General features: G+C 38.0%; 2 protein-coding genes across 2 annotated transcripts in view; one reads left to right on the forward strand and one right to left on the reverse strand.

Moving 5' to 3' along the window:
• TG (thyroglobulin) overlaps positions 1-18,566 on the forward strand; it is a 371,783-nt gene that overhangs the window by 231,325 nt on the left and 121,892 nt on the right. The gene's annotated exons all lie outside the window — the stretch shown is intronic.
• The window catches only part of SLA (Src like adaptor), a 58,438-nt gene that overhangs the window by 3,771 nt on the left and 36,101 nt on the right, over positions 1-18,566 (reverse strand). The window contains exons 4-7 of the mRNA XM_027845503.1: positions 18,434-18,520; positions 15,774-15,877; positions 10,513-10,644; positions 186-318 (exon numbers count right to left, since the gene is read on the reverse strand). Coding sequence (XP_027701304.1) covers positions 186-318; positions 10,513-10,644; positions 15,774-15,877; positions 18,434-18,520 — 456 coding nt within the window. The remainder of the gene's footprint in view (positions 1-185; positions 319-10,512; positions 10,645-15,773; positions 15,878-18,433; positions 18,521-18,566) is intronic.

The raw sequence follows: 18,566 nt of genomic DNA on the forward strand, positions 1-18,566 counted from the left end.
GAGAGCCAGTTTGCAGGTGCTCTGGGAGCAGAATTCAGCTCACCTACCTGCCAGGCCTGGCTCTCCCTATCTCACCATACCACATTGTCTCCCCCTCCCCTTGTAACCTAAGGTGCCGTTTAATACTCTCCACTAAAAGCTTTTTCCCTTGACCTCGTCATTCTATTTACACAAAGAAATGCTACCTGGCAGCATTTTTCCAGTTGAAATTTTTCTGGCGCATCACGACTGGTGATCCTGAGGCCCTCTCCGTATTGCCGGTTGTACATTGAGTTAAGCAGGGTGTTGTGAGCACACAGCAGAGCCCGTCAGCCACCTCTGAGGAAGGAGACACAAATATCCAAAGGGTTAGCATGTATCAAAATTGTGAAGCAATAGAGGAAGGACACTTTGTGGGCACCAAGCATTCAATGCCCGTTGTCTTTGGATTGTCACATCTGTAGTGAAGTACCTGGTGCAGATATTCTCTCCATTTTACAGATGAGGAAATTAAGGCCAGAGAAGGGAAATAACTTGTCTGGATTATCAGTTAGTAAATGGCAGAAGCAGAAATTTAATTCCGGCTTCTGACTCCAACTCCAGCATTTTGTACCCCATATTGCCACCCAACTAAATGACGTCAACGAAGCAGGTCTAATAAGTTCATTGAACTAGGGGACCATAGAATATGAGAGCTAGAAGCAGTCTTTGAGATCACCTTGTTCAGGGGCAGCTAGATGGCACAGTGTATAGAGCACTGGCCCTGAAGTCAGGAGAACATGAGTTTGAATCCGGCCTCAGACATTTGACACTTACTACCTGTGTGACCCTGGGCAAGTCACTTAACCCCATTGCCTAGCCAAGGGGGAAAAAAAAGAGATCATCTTGTTCGATTCACTGATTTTTTTAATTGTGGTGCCCGTGAATTCATTATACTTAGGAGATCAGAAGGAACAGACCCAGACAAGTGAGGGAGGAAGGTAAAGAAATATCTTTACTTCTATTCCAACCATTTTCAAAGAGGACAATAGTTAAATTAAGTAGTTTACTTTTTTTCCATTACTAGTACTGGGCAGGACCTAAATTCCTATATCATTTAAACATCTGGACTTACTAGGTCCTTCATCATTCCAGGAACATTTAAAAATAATATTCTGTCATTCCAAAGCCCTGGGTTAGTCTGTTCCATTATTTGAAGGAAAGGAGTCTGGCTCCATCTTATTAAGTATGTATGGATTCCAGGAAATAGCATATGTCTTTTTTTCCAGGCAAAAGATCAACATAGTCTTAATGTAAACACTTAGAAGCCAAATACTTGGGTGTCTGAGTTATTGCTGTCCATTTACATCACTAAACTCTGCCCTGGCTTTGAAGCTAAGCTATCGCTGCTCTTTAGTAAGCAAACACATTCCCAATCTGATACAACATGTGTTTCTTCTTTATATTTATCGAGTGCTATCAGTGACCTTGCTATGGAGGTAGCCAGGTGACATGCAAAGAGAGCTGGACTTGGAAATAGATGCCCTTGATTCAGATCATGGCTCTGAGGTTTACTAGCCATGTGACCATGGTTAAGACATTTAACTTCTCTCAGCTTCAGTTTCCTCATCTATCAAATGAGGAAAAATAATACTTCTTCTATCTACCGTATAAGGCCTTTGTGAGAAAAAAATATTTTCTAAACCTATAGAAACATGACCTTCCTATATAGAATGTAACTGATGTATGTCCAGATTTCGAGAGGGGTGAACAACTGTAGGAATAGCTTCCACATCTAATATTAATGGCCAATGTCTCTAGCCAAGAAATATAAGTTTTGGCCATGACGTTCCAGTGAAACTGAATTGGATTTGATTTTTTTTTTCAGCCAAAAACAAGGTTTATTGAAGATTCTCCATATTAGCTAGACTCTTAAGGAATCTGAGCATCTGTGGGCTATTGACTAGATTGTGAAAATCTGACAGTGGCTAGATTCTAAGAATCAGAGCCTGGATTTGATTCTTTAATAATGATTTGTCATGGGCTGAAAATTCAAATGACTTTCTGGTTCTTAAGTGAGGGAGAAGAAGTCTTGACATTCAAACTAAAGAAATTATTTGTAGAAATTTGATCAGGATTAAGGAGAAAAATGATTGTGAGACCAGTGCTTGTTCTTATAGAGGATAGTACTTGGAGCAACATAGAATCTTTTCTAAAAAAAGGCCTATGTAGCATCAGGGCATAGGGATTGGGACCAGACCTGTGATTTTGTTGGCGTAAGGAACTTCCAGGTGAGGGAAACTCACTCTATCAATGAGGGTTGGCATTTTCTTTGCAAGTTATCATCTTAGAGAGTTGCTAAAGGAATGAGAAGTTAGGTGGCAAATCCAGTATATGTCCTGGCTTTGAGGGTGATACTTGGAGTCACGAAGAGCAGGAGGGCATACCTCCCACCATGCTCTCACCCCCAAGTACACTGGCTCATAAGGGATTTGCTTTTTTCTTTTTCTTTTTTTTTGAGAAACAAATTTCTGTTCATTCCTTTAAGAAAAGCATAGTGCTGGCAAAAGCTTACAATCTTTATGCCAATTTCATATCACCTGCCATAAAATGTAAAAACTGGAATGACAGAATTTTAAATCATAGAACGTATATTAGTGCCAGAAGGGACCTTACAATATGGAAGGTTAGAATATAGAATATCTATTTATTCATTCATTAAATCTGTCATGGGTTGAAAATTGAAGTGACTGGGTTATTAAGCATGGGAGAGAAAGTCTTGATATTCAAGACAGAAAAAATTAACTGAGCAATATATTATCAGAAAGAAAAAGAAAAAGATTATGAAGTCAACATTTATACTTATAGAGGACAATAGAAATGTCTTCTCACTTTATGTCAAATACTATTTTAGGCCTTAGAAGTTGAAATAATTTAGATTTCTTGGTCCAGAAAGGGATAAGTCATGAACACAGATAAGAACCTTACAAAATGTTATATAAGTACAATGCAGAGTTGCGAAGCAAGGCTTTACACGTGTAGTAGAGAATGAACTTGAAGGGACCTTAGGGAACATTTCCTCTAATTCCTTCATTTTGAATTTGGTGAACTTGTGGCACAGGATGGGAAGTGCCTGGCCCAACGTCAGACAGCAAATTAATGGAGAGCAAGAATTAGACCCCAAATTTCCTGAGCTCCACTCTTGTTCTCTTACCCCTAAACCCCACTGCCTTCAGTGGATCCTGAATTTTTCAGACGCTCACACTTTTTCATTAGTGTTTCAAAGATAAAAGAATAACTACAAGATGTCTTTGACATATACCATACCAGCAATCCTCAAAGTGTGGTCCAAGGATAACTGGAAGTCCTCAAGACCCTTTTAGGAGGGTCCTTGGAAGGATCAAAACAATTTCTGTAATAAGAGTAAGGTATTATTTACCTATTAAAATACTCCTCCCTCTTCCAACTACATAGCTTTATGAGGCCAAATTTTCTTCACATACTTCAACCAAAACAACATATTACAACAAATTGAATGCAGAAGATGACATAAGAATCTGTCTTCTATTAAACCAGACATTAAAGAGATTTGCAAAAACATGTAAAACAATGCCATTCTTCTCACTAATTATTTTTTGCTTTGGAAAATAGTTACTTTCATGAAATATTTAATTTATGTTAACATGTAATGGATTTGTTATTGTTATTTTAAATTTTTTTCAGTTTTCATTTCTAATATGGTAAATGTTGATAGATATAACCCACATAAATAAATGTTCTTTGGAGTCCTCAATAATTTTTAAAAGTATGAAATAGTACTGAGATCAAAATGTTTGAGAGCTGTTTTTCTATGCTATGCTTAGTATAACCTGGCCCCTTACTACCTTCTTACCCATTACTCTCCTCCATATACTCAGTGATTCAGCCATACTAGGTTTCTTACAGTTCTCTACATGGGATGCTCCATTTCCTATCTCCATGCCCTTGCAATGGCTGTCCCTGGTGGTTGGATCCATTCCTTCTCACTGTGATTTCTTGGAATCTCTGATTCCCTTCGATTCAGCTCATGTGCTATCTTCTATATGAGGTGTTTCCTGATCCCCTCCCCCAAGCTGTGAGAACTCTCTGTCCCATAATGCTTACAAAATGATCTTGTATTCATTCTGAGCATTATGTGCATACTTGAGGTAGCCTGATGTAGTAGAGGGCTGTTCTTGAAGCCAGGAAGATCTGGGTTCAAGTGTGTGCTTCTGAGCCATACCATGTGACTGGTAACAAGTCACTCAATCTCTGTGCTTGAAGAGATGTAGATTTGAATTGGTAGGGGGACAGCTTCCTCATCTGGAAATTCACTATACAAATTAAATCACTGGTTCAGATCCTACCCTATTGTATATAATGATAAATATTCTTGTGGTCTCTCTCTTTTGAATATTAGCTCCCTACATGTAACTGGGGAAAAATAAAATATTATGTTCAAAAAATAGACTATAAATTCCTTGAGGGCAAGGAAAATTTCACTTTTGTCTTCATATCACCAGACCATAGTACAGTGTCTGGCACACAGTGGTACTTAATAAATGCTTGCTGATTGAATAATAATAACAATAATAATGATAGCATTTATATAACTCTTTAAGATTTATATAGTGCTTTTTCTACATATATAGTCCCATTTATCCTCATAATGACCCTATGAGGTAGGTGCTATTATCCTTGTGTTAGCACAGTGCCTGGAACATAGTAGGTATTTAATAAATGTTTGTTTATTGCTACAGATGAGGAAACTGAGTCTGAGAGGTTAAGTGTTTTGCTCATGGTCATGTAGCTAGTCAGTGTCTGAGGGAGGATTTGAACTCAGGTCTTCCTGCTCCCAAGGTCAAGTTTTCCTGACTACAAGTCCAGCACTCTATCCACTACATAGATTTATTGATAATGGCTACTAGTGAAATAAATGGATACTCATGAGATAATGGATGTGAACATTCCATTAAAAGCAATAAGAAACCAGCGAAACAAATGTATCCTGGCACATTTTGTTATACATGTCTTTCACGTGTTTATCATGTATCATGTACTAGAGTTTATCTGTATTTGTTTCTTATCCTCTTCCTACACAGTAAGCTCCTTGAGTTCAGGGACCATATCTCATCTAAATTTTATATTTCTCCCAGAATAATAAAATGCTCTGCATACTTAATAAATGTTTGTTGAATGGAATGGAACAAAATGTGAAGTAGTATTAATAGTCAAACAATAGCCAAGGGAATAGAGACTCCACATGCCTCTCCCGGGTCCCATAGCCTGCTTATTTACAAGAAATCTACTGGGCCAACATGTATTTGTGTTTGCTTTTAACTATGTAAATTTTGTGGTTTGAACACATTTCAAATGATTGTCATTAAAAAACACCAGAACACACTTTCAGTTACAAACACTGGGTAAATTCACTTGCTCCAGGATTGCCTTCCTCTTTCACTTGAGGTCACTTTCTTCTATCACTTCCTGCTCACAGCTAGATTTCCAGTTGTTATAGGGTTGGGGGTCACCACAGAAAGCCAGAAATCCCAGGGAACTCCCTGACATTCTTCATAACATCGAAGAATCCAAGAGTTGGATGAGAGCTAAGAGGTCATTCAATTTGATGCCTGTCCAAAGTATGAGATTCTTCTACAGCATTACCATGAAGAGGTCAACCAGCCCCTGAATGAAGACTCTCTAGTGACAGGCAAAATGCCTGTTCATTTTTCACTATCCATCTCTGCCTTCCCCACTCCAGGGGCCATGTTCTCAGCAGCTTCTGTCCAAAGAGCCTGATGATGTGGAATGAGGAAAGGTGGTGAAAGACTAGGGAGAGGAGATGCCATACTTTAAAACAGTGTCAGCAAAACAATTTAGTTCAAACCAATCAAGCCCTACTGCCCCCCAGAAGTGTGCTAGTCTGTGCTAGAAAGCCACAGAAGATACTGGGAATTTGCATTCTCTTGAGGGAAGATCCAATGGTATCTAAATAAGTAAATAAATACAAAGCATTTTCTGGAAGGAAAGAGAACTAAACACGGGAAGGATAAGGAAAGGCTTAGAGTAAGAGATCGCACCTGAGCTGAGCCTTCAAGGGGTGGAGAGGAGGAGTTTGCACATTCCAGAGCTGGAGGACAGTCTGTGCAAAGGCGTGGGATTAGGAGATGGGATCTCAAATTTGGAGAGCAGCTGGTAGGCTAGTCTGGAGGATACATGGGATGAGAGAAGATGGGATGGGGGATAGGGACTACACATGGAATTTCATTAGTATAAGGAACTCTCAGTGAGGAAATTCCCTCTACCAATACAGATTGGCACCTTCTCTGCATCTTAGTGTTAAAGATTTGCTTAGAAACCAAGAGGTTAAGTGATTTGCTCAGGGTTACACATCAATATCTGAGTCAGGATTTGAATTCAAGTCTTCCTTTGAGGCTGGATCTCTAGGGGACAGTCTGATTGTGGAGGGCTTTGTATGCTAGGCTGAAGAGTCTATATTGTGCCCTAGAGACATTATGAAACCCTGAAGTTTTTTTCTGAGTCAGGGAGAAACACAGTCTGACTTATGACTTATGATAGTTTGGCAGCTCTGTGACAGGGTAGAACCAGGAGGGGAGGGACTGGGAGCAAGGAGCATAATTAGGAGGCTGTTACAGTAGGGCCGATGAGGATGTGGAGAAAGAACTGAGTTAATTACATTTACAAATCTACTACCCTCTCATGCAATTGTGGGATTGAGGGTAGAATAGCCATATTATGCCTTTCTAGACAGCAACTTCCCTATTAAATTTGGCCACTTTAAGCCCCAAACTAAAATCTTTCTTGACAATCAGTGTTGCTAGTATAAACTGAACTCTGGAAATGGACATATGATATAGTAGAAAGAACACTCCATTGGGATTCAAGGGAGCTAGATTCAAATCCTGGCCTTGCCATTAACTAATACATGTGACCTTGGGCCTTAAAATGAAAAACTGATCTCTAAAGTGTCTTCTAACTTTAAATTACACACACATACACACACACACACACATTAAAAAGTTGGTCTCTAAAGTCACTTTTAACAAATCATAAACACACATACACATACATATATATAAAATATAATGATTATAATATAATACATATGCATACATACACACATACATACATATATAGCAGCTGGGTGGTACAATAGGTAGAGCATTGAACCTGGAGCCAGAAAGGCCAGAATTCAAATGTGACCTCAGACACTTACTAGCTGTGTGATTCTGGGCAAGTCACTTCACCCCTGCCTGTATAAAGCTGGAGAAGGAAATGGCAAACCACTCTAGTAGTGTCTTTGCCAAAAAAATCCACAGATGGTCCAAAGGGTCATGAAGAGTTGGACACAACTAAATGACTAAACAACAACAACAACAACAACACACACACATACATCTACATATGTAATATAAGCTGGTAATACATATGTATATGTATATATAATATGTCGATATTGCATATACTATGGATAGTACATAGATAGATAGATAAATAGATAGATAGATAGATAGATATTCCCTCTCCTATGTTTGAGTTTCCTCACCTTTAAAACGAGAAAGTTGAATTAGGTGATCTCCAAAGTCTCTTCCAACTTTAAATCTTATATATGTGATATATATATGTGTATATATCTATCTATATATATATACACACACATACGTGTAAAATATATATATATATGAATAGTACATATAACATAATGGAATAGATAATCTATATTATTGTATTATATTACTAAATGTCTAAGGTAAGATTTGAATGCAGATCTTTCTGACTTCAAATCCTATACTCAATCGCACCATACAGCAACCCCACAGTGACAGATTGTGTGTCAGTTGTTGGAAGTTCCAAGAAGCTCATTACCAGCATTTTCACACGATAATAAATTTTTCTGCTCCAGCAACTCCCAAGGACTGACTTCCAAATTAGAGAGAGATTATGATTGCATCATTAGACAAGGTACACACAGCAATAAAATTATAGATACTTGGGAGTCTTACTTATATAATTAATAAGGACATTGCAATCAAGAAGGAGATGATGCAGTGAAATCTAACCCTTCCCCCATGATCTCATCAGGGTAACTATTTCCCATACTGACAATGATCATGGCCCCTCTGTGATTTAGTACATGGCCTTTGAGAATTACTATTATGTACATAATTGGAGTTGGGGAGGCTTTAGCAGCTGACCTAAAACTTTCTAATCTTCCGATGTAAACTGCGAAGGCACTGCCAAAGGAAGGTCCTTGGGCAAGAGTTGGTCAGGCTGGAGTATCATCTTTTTGGAATTATGGAATCCTGGAGCTGAAAGGGACCTGGAAGATCTAGTCCCCACAACACACAGGAGTCCATTCTACAACCAGCCTCCTTTGGAAGACCTTCAGTGCTCCACTTGGAGCTCACTACCTCTTGGGGCAACCCATTCCAGATAACTGCCATCATTACTGTTTTTATCATTATCAATCTGAAACCTGTCTCTAAAGAACTTCAGCCTTGGTTACCCTTTCCGCCTTTATTGCTTAATCAGCTCAGGTGCAACATTCTCATTTTCCCATTTATTAGGTCTCCCTCTTTCCTGAAATTGCTTAGTATTTATATTTACTATTGGATGCCAAGAAAAACTCATTCTTCCACATGTCAACAATTCAAATACCTGAAAGTACCTATCATGACACTCCTCAAAGATAATGAATCCTTAAATGGAATGGTGTCCAATTCCCTCACCTTCCTAGGCATTTCTCCCTTGTCATAATAATAGCTAGTACAGACTGTTAAGTTTGCAAAGCACTTTACTCATTATCTCATTTGATTGACATACTTAAGCTTATCAATTTTCTTCCTAAAATAGAGATTCCCAGAAATTAATTTAGTACTCCAGGCGTGGTTTGACCAGGGTAAAGTAAAACAAGACTAAAATTCATTTTCTGGACACTACTGTGTCTCCTTTAATACACTTCCTAGGCAGTTATTTGACCACTTAAAGGAAGACTGATACAGGGAGTCATCTGCAAAATCCTGCCTGGGCTCACTCCTCATGGTTTCATCAAGTATATCCTTATCATGTATGTAGGTCATTCTCATAAATGTTGTATAATGATGAAAAAGCAGCCATGTAGATCAGTAATTGCTTTTGTCTTTTCAAACCTTTTTGAGTAAAGAATCAGCTGTTCTCTTTTCTATTGTTATGTATGATCTCCAAGGATCCTTCCAACTCCATATTTTCCTCTTTGAGAAATTGTGAAATTGATTCCTGTGCAAATTTGTTTATTTTATAGGTGAGGGAACTGAGTCTTAGAGAAAAGAAATTGACTCAAGGTCACACAGGAAAATGGCAGAGTCAAGACTTGAGTTCTGATTCTTAGTCCAGGTACAGGGTACTTTCTACTATGCCACATGGTCTCTATGTTGTGATATAGGGTATACATACCCAAAATGAAGGGCTTAGATGATTACAGAAATGCTCATCAATAGAATATTTTCAACTCCAGCATCCTTTAAAGCGCAACTCAAATGCCACCTCCTCTTGGAAGTCTTGCCTGATGCAACTGGTTGGCATCAGCTTTCTGATGTCTTTTGGCTCTCTTATCACTTAACTTTTTAATACTGTGTATTAAACACTTGTGTATGTATACCACCTACCAAATTACAGTCTCTAAGTGGGAAGGTTCTAGTTTTATCTAAACTTTGTATCTCTCTTAGAGAGATATATCCTTTATATCTCTCCTAAACTTTTTATCTCTACCTATCACAGTTCTCTGCATACAGTCAGTGCTTAATTAATGTTGAATGAATGAACAACTTTTACAGATTAGTTGGTTTGGCCTTTCACTAGATCCTAAAATAGAGGATTGCAAGAGCATTGAATTCCAATTCAGGAAACTTAGGTTGGAGTCTTGGCTCTGTTGTTTATTAACTTAATAACAATGAGAAAGTCTCATTATCTCTCTGAGTCTCAGTCTCCTCAGCTATGAAATGTAGACAACCATATTGCATTAGCTAACTCAGAGTTGCCTGGAAGAAGGTGCTCACAGATGTATAAAAGACCATGTGACTATTAAAAACATGAAGAATGTCAGGCTTTTATGGATTTGGAAGAGTAGGGTTCTATTCCAGACCTTTCCAATACCTATTTATGGCTTTATCCAAGTCATTTTCTTTTCTGTGTCTAAATTTCCTCATCTATAAAATGGGTCTAATCATATTCATCCTTCATATCTCACAACATGGTTTTGAGGATAGGCATTTTGTAAATTGATGTAAATGGGAGTAGAATTAGTCATTGGTATTTAGAAGAAGGTATGGGATAGGCAGCCAGAACCTTGGGCATCAGAGCTTTGAGTGATGGAGTAGGAGGTAAAGAATAGGAAATCGGAAGGAAGGGAAAAGAACAAGGACATATTGAGAGGTATTCATTGAAATGATCAGTAACCTCAGTGAATTCTGCTCCTAACGAATGTAGTCAGGTCACAGATGTGAAAATTGTCACCAGTCACTTAACAGATTGTCTTACCAGAGTAGTGATTCACGAGGTCTTCCAGGCACTGGAAGGTGAGTCTTGGAGAAATATAATACCAGTTGTTGGGTAAACGGAAGATGCGATAATGCTTCACTTGTCTGTGCCTCACTGATAGTGAATAAAAACCTGGAGGGATGGGAGAAAAAAAGTAGTATTTAATTTGTTTTCATTCAAGAGGAAGGACAAGTAAATTGTTTCATCTTAGACTGATGACTTAGATTTTTTTTCTGAACTATTCAAAGATATATTTTTGGATCACAGTGAGTTCTTACTTAGTGAAATCTAAACTGTCCTAACAGTTGGTACCCAAAGCTGGTTACTGCTGGCCATTTAAGCACATCTGGCAGTGATCTTAGACTGTATTTAGGGCCTGAATTCTTCCACTGAGAGAAATAACTATTTGTGATATTAAGTAGAGTTAAGTACATGTAGGAAAAAGAACCAACTTTTCTTCGGGTTTTGAGACCAGCATGTGCAGCATTCCATTTTCTTTACTTCTTAATTTCATTTTTTCTTTCTTTCTTTCTTTCTTTCTTTCTTTCTTTTCTTTCTTTCTTTCTTTCTTTCTTTCTTTCTTTCTTTCTTTCTTTCTTTCTTTCTTTCTTTCTTTCTTTTTCTTTCTTTCTTTCTTTCCTTCTTTCTTTCTTTCTCTCTCTCTTTCTTTCCTTTCTTTTTTTTCTGTCCTTCCTTCTTTTCTTTCCTTTCTTTCCTTCTTTCTTTCTATTTTTAAGAAGATTTGAATCATGTAGGAAGGGGTCCCAGCCATTAGATTGCTATCTAATAGTCTATCTTGAAGCCTTACCCTGGTAGATCACCAACTCTGCCAGCACCATACTTACTTTGCCCACATGATGTTTCCCTCCTTAAGTTTTGTTAATATTCACAGTTGAGAGGGGAGTGAAATGGCAACCTGTGTCATATTTAGAATCCCACAATTTCAGAGTTGAAAGGAACCTCAGATCTCTTTAAGTCCAGAGATGTCAAACATGCCATGGCCAAAACCAAATTAAAATGTAATTGAGAAATATTTAATGAAATAAGTAAAATACACTAAAATGTGGATGATATTAACATATGATGTTTCTAAGTCAATATATGACCGGCAGGGATCTTTGTGAATGGCTTAGTAGCCCCTGTTTCTATTTTACTTTGTTACCACTTTTTTTAGTCTGACCCCTATGTGAAGCAGGAATCTTTCCTTACAATATCCCTAATAAGTTATCCAGCTTGGGCTTGAAGATCTCTGAGACAGAGACCACCACCTCTTCCTACCCCACTTCTTTCAACCCCAGGTTGTCAATGTTAACACTAAGAGGCCATGTCAAAGGAGCCATTGACTTGGAGACAAGAGCTTCCAACTCTAGTTATACTAGTCACGTGACCTTGGACATGTCACCATTTTGCCAGAATGCAGTTTCACAAAAACACAGATCCTAGCATGTTAGAGCAGAAGGAGCCATCAGAGCTCATCTAGTCTGACTTCGTAATTTCACAAATGAGGAAACTGAGTTCAAAGAAATCAGAGTCAGGACCTGGACTCAGCCTTGTTGACCCCAAGTGCAGTTCCTATTACTACACGGCTTCCTCTTCAAGTTAACTTTGGTGGTTCCTCCCGCTACTTCTTCTCATTTCCTATTTATGACTTCCCATATTTTAACTTTAGCTTTACTTTTTCTTTTTTGAAAACTTTGTTGATACTCCTCTATTTTCTTTACATCACTTGCATTTCCAAATGACTTCCCTCCCTCACCACAAACCCAGCACCCAATAGCATTTTCCCTTGTAGCAGATTCAGTACAAGCAAGCAAATGTTTTGTTTTGTTTTCAATCACAAATTAGCCATATCTAAAAAGAATGCTTTACCTCGTGCCTCTGTGCCTAAATTTAGCCTTACTTTTTGCTGCGCACCTGGGTGACATGGTGGCAAGCATCATAGCAACATAGCAACAGATAGTTAAACAAACTATGAATCCATTATGGCTATCTTGATAGCCAAGAGATTTAGCAACCAGCTCGAATTGGAATTTGTCACTCAAACCTAAACAAGTCTCATGGCTTCTTCTCTGAATGACTGACCATTGTTATATTATTTTGTACATGTTCTTCTGCTTTTGAGAAGTTGATAGATATTAATGAAATAATATTTGGACTTATTTTATTATTTTTACTTGTATTTTATTATTAACACATTTTAAATTAAGTTAATTTAAAATAATTTCTAAAAGCAAAGCCACTGTGAGAGTCAGTGAGTCAATAAATATTTATTGAACACCTACTGTGTGCCAGACAGGGTGCTAAGCACTTGACTTGAGTTCTAAATCGATGATCCCATGATATTCATGCTAACAAGTATCAATTTGGGGTCCATTTTGCTGTTTACTTTGACAAAATGAGAAAAACAAGAACCTTAAAAAGATTTGTCTTTCTGTTTGAAGCCGTAATCACCATATTCAAAAAACAGTGACCTCATAATTTTAGCAAAAATGTCTTTTGTGCAGAGTACTTTGGCAGGTGCAATAGAGGATGCAAAGATCTGAGAAACTTCAGTCCAGACTCTTATGAAACTTAAGATTTGTTCAAGGCAGAGACCCAAGTGCAAATGTCTATAATGTGTAAAAAGTGTGCCAGAGAGAAGAAAAACAAATATTTTGTGAAGTCCAAGAGAAGAGGATTGTTACTGATTGAGGTTAATCAGGGATTTGGTTTTCATCATTTATTTGTCGTTGTTGTTGATGTTGTTAATTTTAAGAATGTTGTCAAAAATGAATATCAAGAGGTGCTCTGTGATAATGTCTTCTATTTGTTATATGAGCAGATCAATTTTGATATCAGGGGATAGTAGGATCTTGAAGTTGTTTCAAATCTACAAAACGAGGGGAAAAGTTAGACTAGATTATCTCTATGACTCCTGATACCTCTAAATCCCATGATCCTCTCTGACATTGGGACCCCCAAGACCTAAGATTCCTCATCTGTAAAATGAGCATGTTCAGTCTGTAAGGTCCTTCACAGCTAGAAGCATTTATATCAATGACTCTGTATAAGCCTAGTCACATCATCTGTCACTCACTTTTTGCCCAAACGCCACTTTATAAAACCTAGCATGTATTTTCCCAGAACATCAACGGGGCCTGAAAGTTCACGTACTGTAAGCAACCAGGGGTGACAAGTGGAAAATACATGAGAAATTTTGCATACATACCCTGAGCCTACTTCTCTGGGGACTGCTTCATTGCATGCAGGGCTGATGAACTTTATTTTTAGCACAGGTGGAGCAAGCATGCTGATGTGGAAATAATGAAAGTCAGGGCACCAGAATTTTGTGACTCCTTTGGGATTTCCATTAGCAGTTTTACTTTTGTTTTAGTTTAGTTTTTTTCATTTTTTTTGCATTGCTATATTTTGCAGATTTTGATCTTTGGAAGCAATACCATTTCGGGCTTTTAGACTCACTAATTTATCTTCTGTAAGATTCATCAGTGCCTAATACAGTATATTTCTTGAATATCATAGGTACTTGATATTTTGTTTGTGAATGGATGAATAAATGAGTTCAATTCAAGATATTTATTAAGCATCTACTATTACTAATAATAACTCAGACTTATATAGTACTTAAAGGTTTACAAAGCACTTTCCTTTAAAAAGAAACATATTTTCTACCATTCAGTTGAGGAAACTGAGGCCCGAGCTGTTAGGATGCTTATCCATGTTTTTAAGTATATAAAGCAGAATTTGAACCTAGGTTTCTTATCTCATAGAATCACAGAATTTTGAGAGTTAGAGGGGATCTCAGCAAACATCTAGTCAAGCCCCCATCCAAGAGGAATTCCCACGGCAAGACTCCATGGTATAGAGAGCCATTTTGGCCATTTTTTCTGCCATTTTGACCTCTATGTTCTAATACTCTCTGGTGTTCGACCCCATCCAGTTTTCCCTTTCTATATTCCAAGGTCCTTGCAGTGCTGGCATTCTCTGGTCTGAGGTTTCTTCTGGCTCTAATGTTCTATATTCTAAAGTCCCTTTCAGAACCAGCGTTCTACGGCTCTGTTTTCCCTCCCCATACCACACTGAGTGTGGAGTCTAGAACCTTACATTTGAATCCTAGCTCTGCCACCTGTGTGACCTTAGGCAAGACATTTCATTTATCAGTGCCTTACTTTTCACATCCATAAAATTAGAGGTGAGAAGGTACGTCAGGGATGTTCTAGAGTCAACTATAACTGGCTCACGAGAGCCAGTTGTTAAATTCAGTGTATTTACACATCAACAATCCAGAAATACTACAAATCAAGGCTTGATTTATTGTTTTACTGATTGTCTAGATTTAGGAAAATGGTGGAGAAAATGTTAATAATACATATTAAACTGAAAAGCATGTTGTGTGATTAGTTGTTAAATATTGATCAGCATGCCCCTGGGATACTTGACCCCTTAAAATCCTTTTTTAACTCTAAAATCCTAGAGTTCCTTTTTTTCCCTCCAGTTACAAATAATTGCATAGAAAACATACTCTGAAACAGAGTTTTCTGGTTTTCTCTGCTTTGCATAATTAATATAAGGCCTTATCTAATGAATACTAGTACTATAATCCTTTTTTTCAAGATCCTACTATCTCCATCTTCACCCTTACCAACTGGTAATTGGCACATGTAAGAATAATAATGATGTACAAAGCCAGAAATGATCAGCTTGCTTGATCTACTTCCCTAAGGCTGACCTAATCACAATGGGCTCTTTTTCTCACTTCTAACTCATTCCATGTTCTACAGTCTACATCGTAAGGCCTCCTCCGACGCTGTCATTCTGTGTCTTATGTTATGCCCTTCTGTGGCTTTTTCCTCTTCTGCCATTTTGACCTCTATGTTCTAATACTCTCTGGTGTTCGACCCCATCCAGTTTTCCCTTTCTATATTCCAAGGTCCTTGCAGTGCTGGCATTCTCTGGTCTGAGGTTTCTTCTGGCTCTAATGTTCTATATTCTAAAGTCCCTTTCAGAACCAGCGTTCTACGGCTCTGTTTTCCCTCCCCATCTTGTTTACTGCTCTGCTCTCTAAATTTCCAGTTCTTCTTACTTTCGTAAGTGCCAGCTGCTTTAGGCAGTGTGTAGGTTGCTCATTAGCTTACCAGCTCTGGATATGGTTTCCAAAGGTGTAAGAGGATGGGACAAAGAAGGACCATAATGAGTCAAGCGGGAAAGAAACTTATAAAAATCTGATAACAGCATGGAAAAAAGCACCCTTTGGTCTTCCTTACCTTTCTTAGTTTCACTTTCTCTGATCATGAAGGAGCCTATCTTTGTGTCAGGCAGCAGTAAAAGTTCTTCAGCTTTGTCTCTTCCTAATCCTTCAAAGAGCCAACTGGAAAACAAAAAAGTTTCCATTAAATTCTTTCTCATTCTCTGTATGTTCAAGCTCGCTCTACCCTCAAGTCAGAGTAGTAAAGTGGCACGATGGAAAGAGCACTGGGCTTGGAGTCAGGAAGACCTGAATTCAAATTTGCCCTAAGACACTTACTAGCTGTGTGACCCCAAACAAGTCACTTAACCCTGTTTGCCTCAGTTTCCTCATCTGTAAAATGAGGTGGAGAAGGAAATAGCAAGCCATTCCAATATCTTTGCCAAGAAAACCCCAAATGGGGTTTCGACGAGTCAGACATGACTGAAGTAACTGTACAAAGAACTCTCATACCACTCGTCCCTAGAACTCAAGTCAAAATCAACTGAGTCCAAGACCAAATTATGAAAAAGTTAGAATCTACAGACTCTGACCAAATGAATTTTACAGCTTTACAAATGGCAAAAGTTAACTGATGGGTGCTCCCTGGTTCCCAAAGACCAAAACACTTTGTAAACTTTAATGCATTATATAAATGTAAGTTATCCTCACTATTGTTATGATATTCTCCCCTTGATCATAATTCTAAAGCTGAAAAGGACCTCACAGGCCATCTGATCTATTCCCCCCTCATTTTACTGATGAGGAAACTGAGGCTCACAGAAAATACATGACTTGCTCAAGGTCACAAAGATAGCAAGTATCATAGGTAGGACTTGAAACCAACTCCTTTGACTCCAGAGCCAGAGCCCTTTCCACTATACCACACTGTCTCCTTTCTTATTCCTACATAACAAATCTATGAATCTTTTAGCCAGCTGAGTAGGACCCATAAAGCTATGATTTAGCAATTTCATTTTCCTATAAATTAGATAGTAGATAGAGCTTTTAACTTGCTTAAGAAGACAACCTCTCTTTAAATACTTTTAATAGCACTCATCTGTGCACCAAGAGTTCACACACTAAATTCAAATGATCTTTTTTTTTGGCAGAAATGGCTCAGACCAATACTTGGTCATACTTTATTAGTAAGTGGTTTGTGTTACAATGTGCGATAAAAAGGTTACAACACAGTATTTCATAAACATATAAATTCACACTTTCACATCATATCTAAGGCATCAGAGGAGAATGCTGGCAAAGGACATAACTATTTGTCTATCCTACATGAAAATCCTCCTTTAATGCTTCACAGTGGCATGGCAGTGACCTTGGGTTCTCATACACCATGCTGGTGGAGGACAGGTTTTCTCAGATCCTACTAAGCTGGGCAGGCCTCAAGTACAAGCCCAGGAATAGACTTTATGTGTCTATTATATGAAGTTCAGACTAGTTAAATTTGGGGAAATTTATCACCAAAAAGCCACCCACCTTTTGGTAAGCATATATACATACATATATTCACAGATACAGACAGACAGACATAAAATACAGTTATTCGTAACTTAGCTTAGCAGAAAAATACATGCATGAATAGGTACCAAATAGAAAGCTATTGAATTAAATTGAACTGAATAATCATTACTGAAAATGTATCTAGCTACATTCTTCAGAGAAAATGTAAGACCTTTTTAGACATCATCTTATGAGATCTCCATGGTAGCAGGCAATGCAGATTGCCAGGATCTTCTTTAAATGTAAATGCAGTACTTTTGGAGACCAGCAAACAAACATTCTCTCACTTTGTTTTTTCTTTTACTTCCTTTCTTTCTTTCCTTCTTTCTCTTCTCTTTCTTTCTTCCTCCCCCCCTCTTCTTTCTTTCTTCCCTTTTCTTTTTTCCTTCCTTCCTTCTTTCTTTCCTTTCTTCTCTGCCTTCTCCTTACTTTTCTCCTCCATGAAGGCTTGATGAAATGTAATATATAGTAGAGTCTATATGTAATATACACTAATATATGTAAGTATAGTGATCTTTATCTTGTCCAGTTAAAATGCTCAGCTTGGATAGTGTCAGCTGGGAATTCCTATAATTCCACGTTGTTCCTGCTACTCCGTATTCTTTCTCAGAGTCTAGAAGGCTGCCACCACAAGTAAATTATGAATCCTTGAAAATGGTATAATAATAATAGCAGCTAGCATTTTATATAGCATCTACTATACGCCAGGCACTGTGCTAAGTGCTTTATAAATATACTATCTCATTTGATCCTCACAACATCCCTGGGAGGTAGGTGGTATTATTATCCCCATTTTACAGCTGAGGAAACTGGGGCAAACAGAGGTTAAATGACTTGTCCAAGGTCACACAGCTAGCAAGGGCCACATTTGTACTCAGATCCTCCTGACACCAGACACAGAACTCTATCCACTGTACCACCTACCACAAAAAGTACAGACTGCAGATTTTACCTTGTTTTATTTTCCGTCCATGTTATTGTCCATTTCCAGGCTATCATTTGCCTGGTCAGAAGCTAGAGAATTGCAATCTGGGTGTGTTTACTGCTGTATAATTCTAAATTCTAGATATGTAATTGATTTTTAGAACACATCATTTCCTGTAAAGTCCCTATAAGCTAAAACAAAACAAAACAAAATTGCGTCATGACTGAGCTGGGTTGGTGGAGTTTAGGAAGTTTACTCACCCATGGTAAACTTTGGCCACACACATTCCAGGAATATAACTTTCTCGACCAGTGCTGAGGGAAATTGCTCTCCACCAGCCTCCTTCACTGTACAAATAGCAACACAAATAATCAGATTTAGTCTAAGGAAGAT

This window comes from Vombatus ursinus, unplaced genomic scaffold (genome assembly GCF_900497805.2).
Source record: "Vombatus ursinus unplaced genomic scaffold, bare-nosed wombat genome assembly UNPS02014973.1, whole genome shotgun sequence".
NCBI classification, from domain to species: Eukaryota; Metazoa; Chordata; class Mammalia; order Diprotodontia; family Vombatidae; genus Vombatus; species Vombatus ursinus.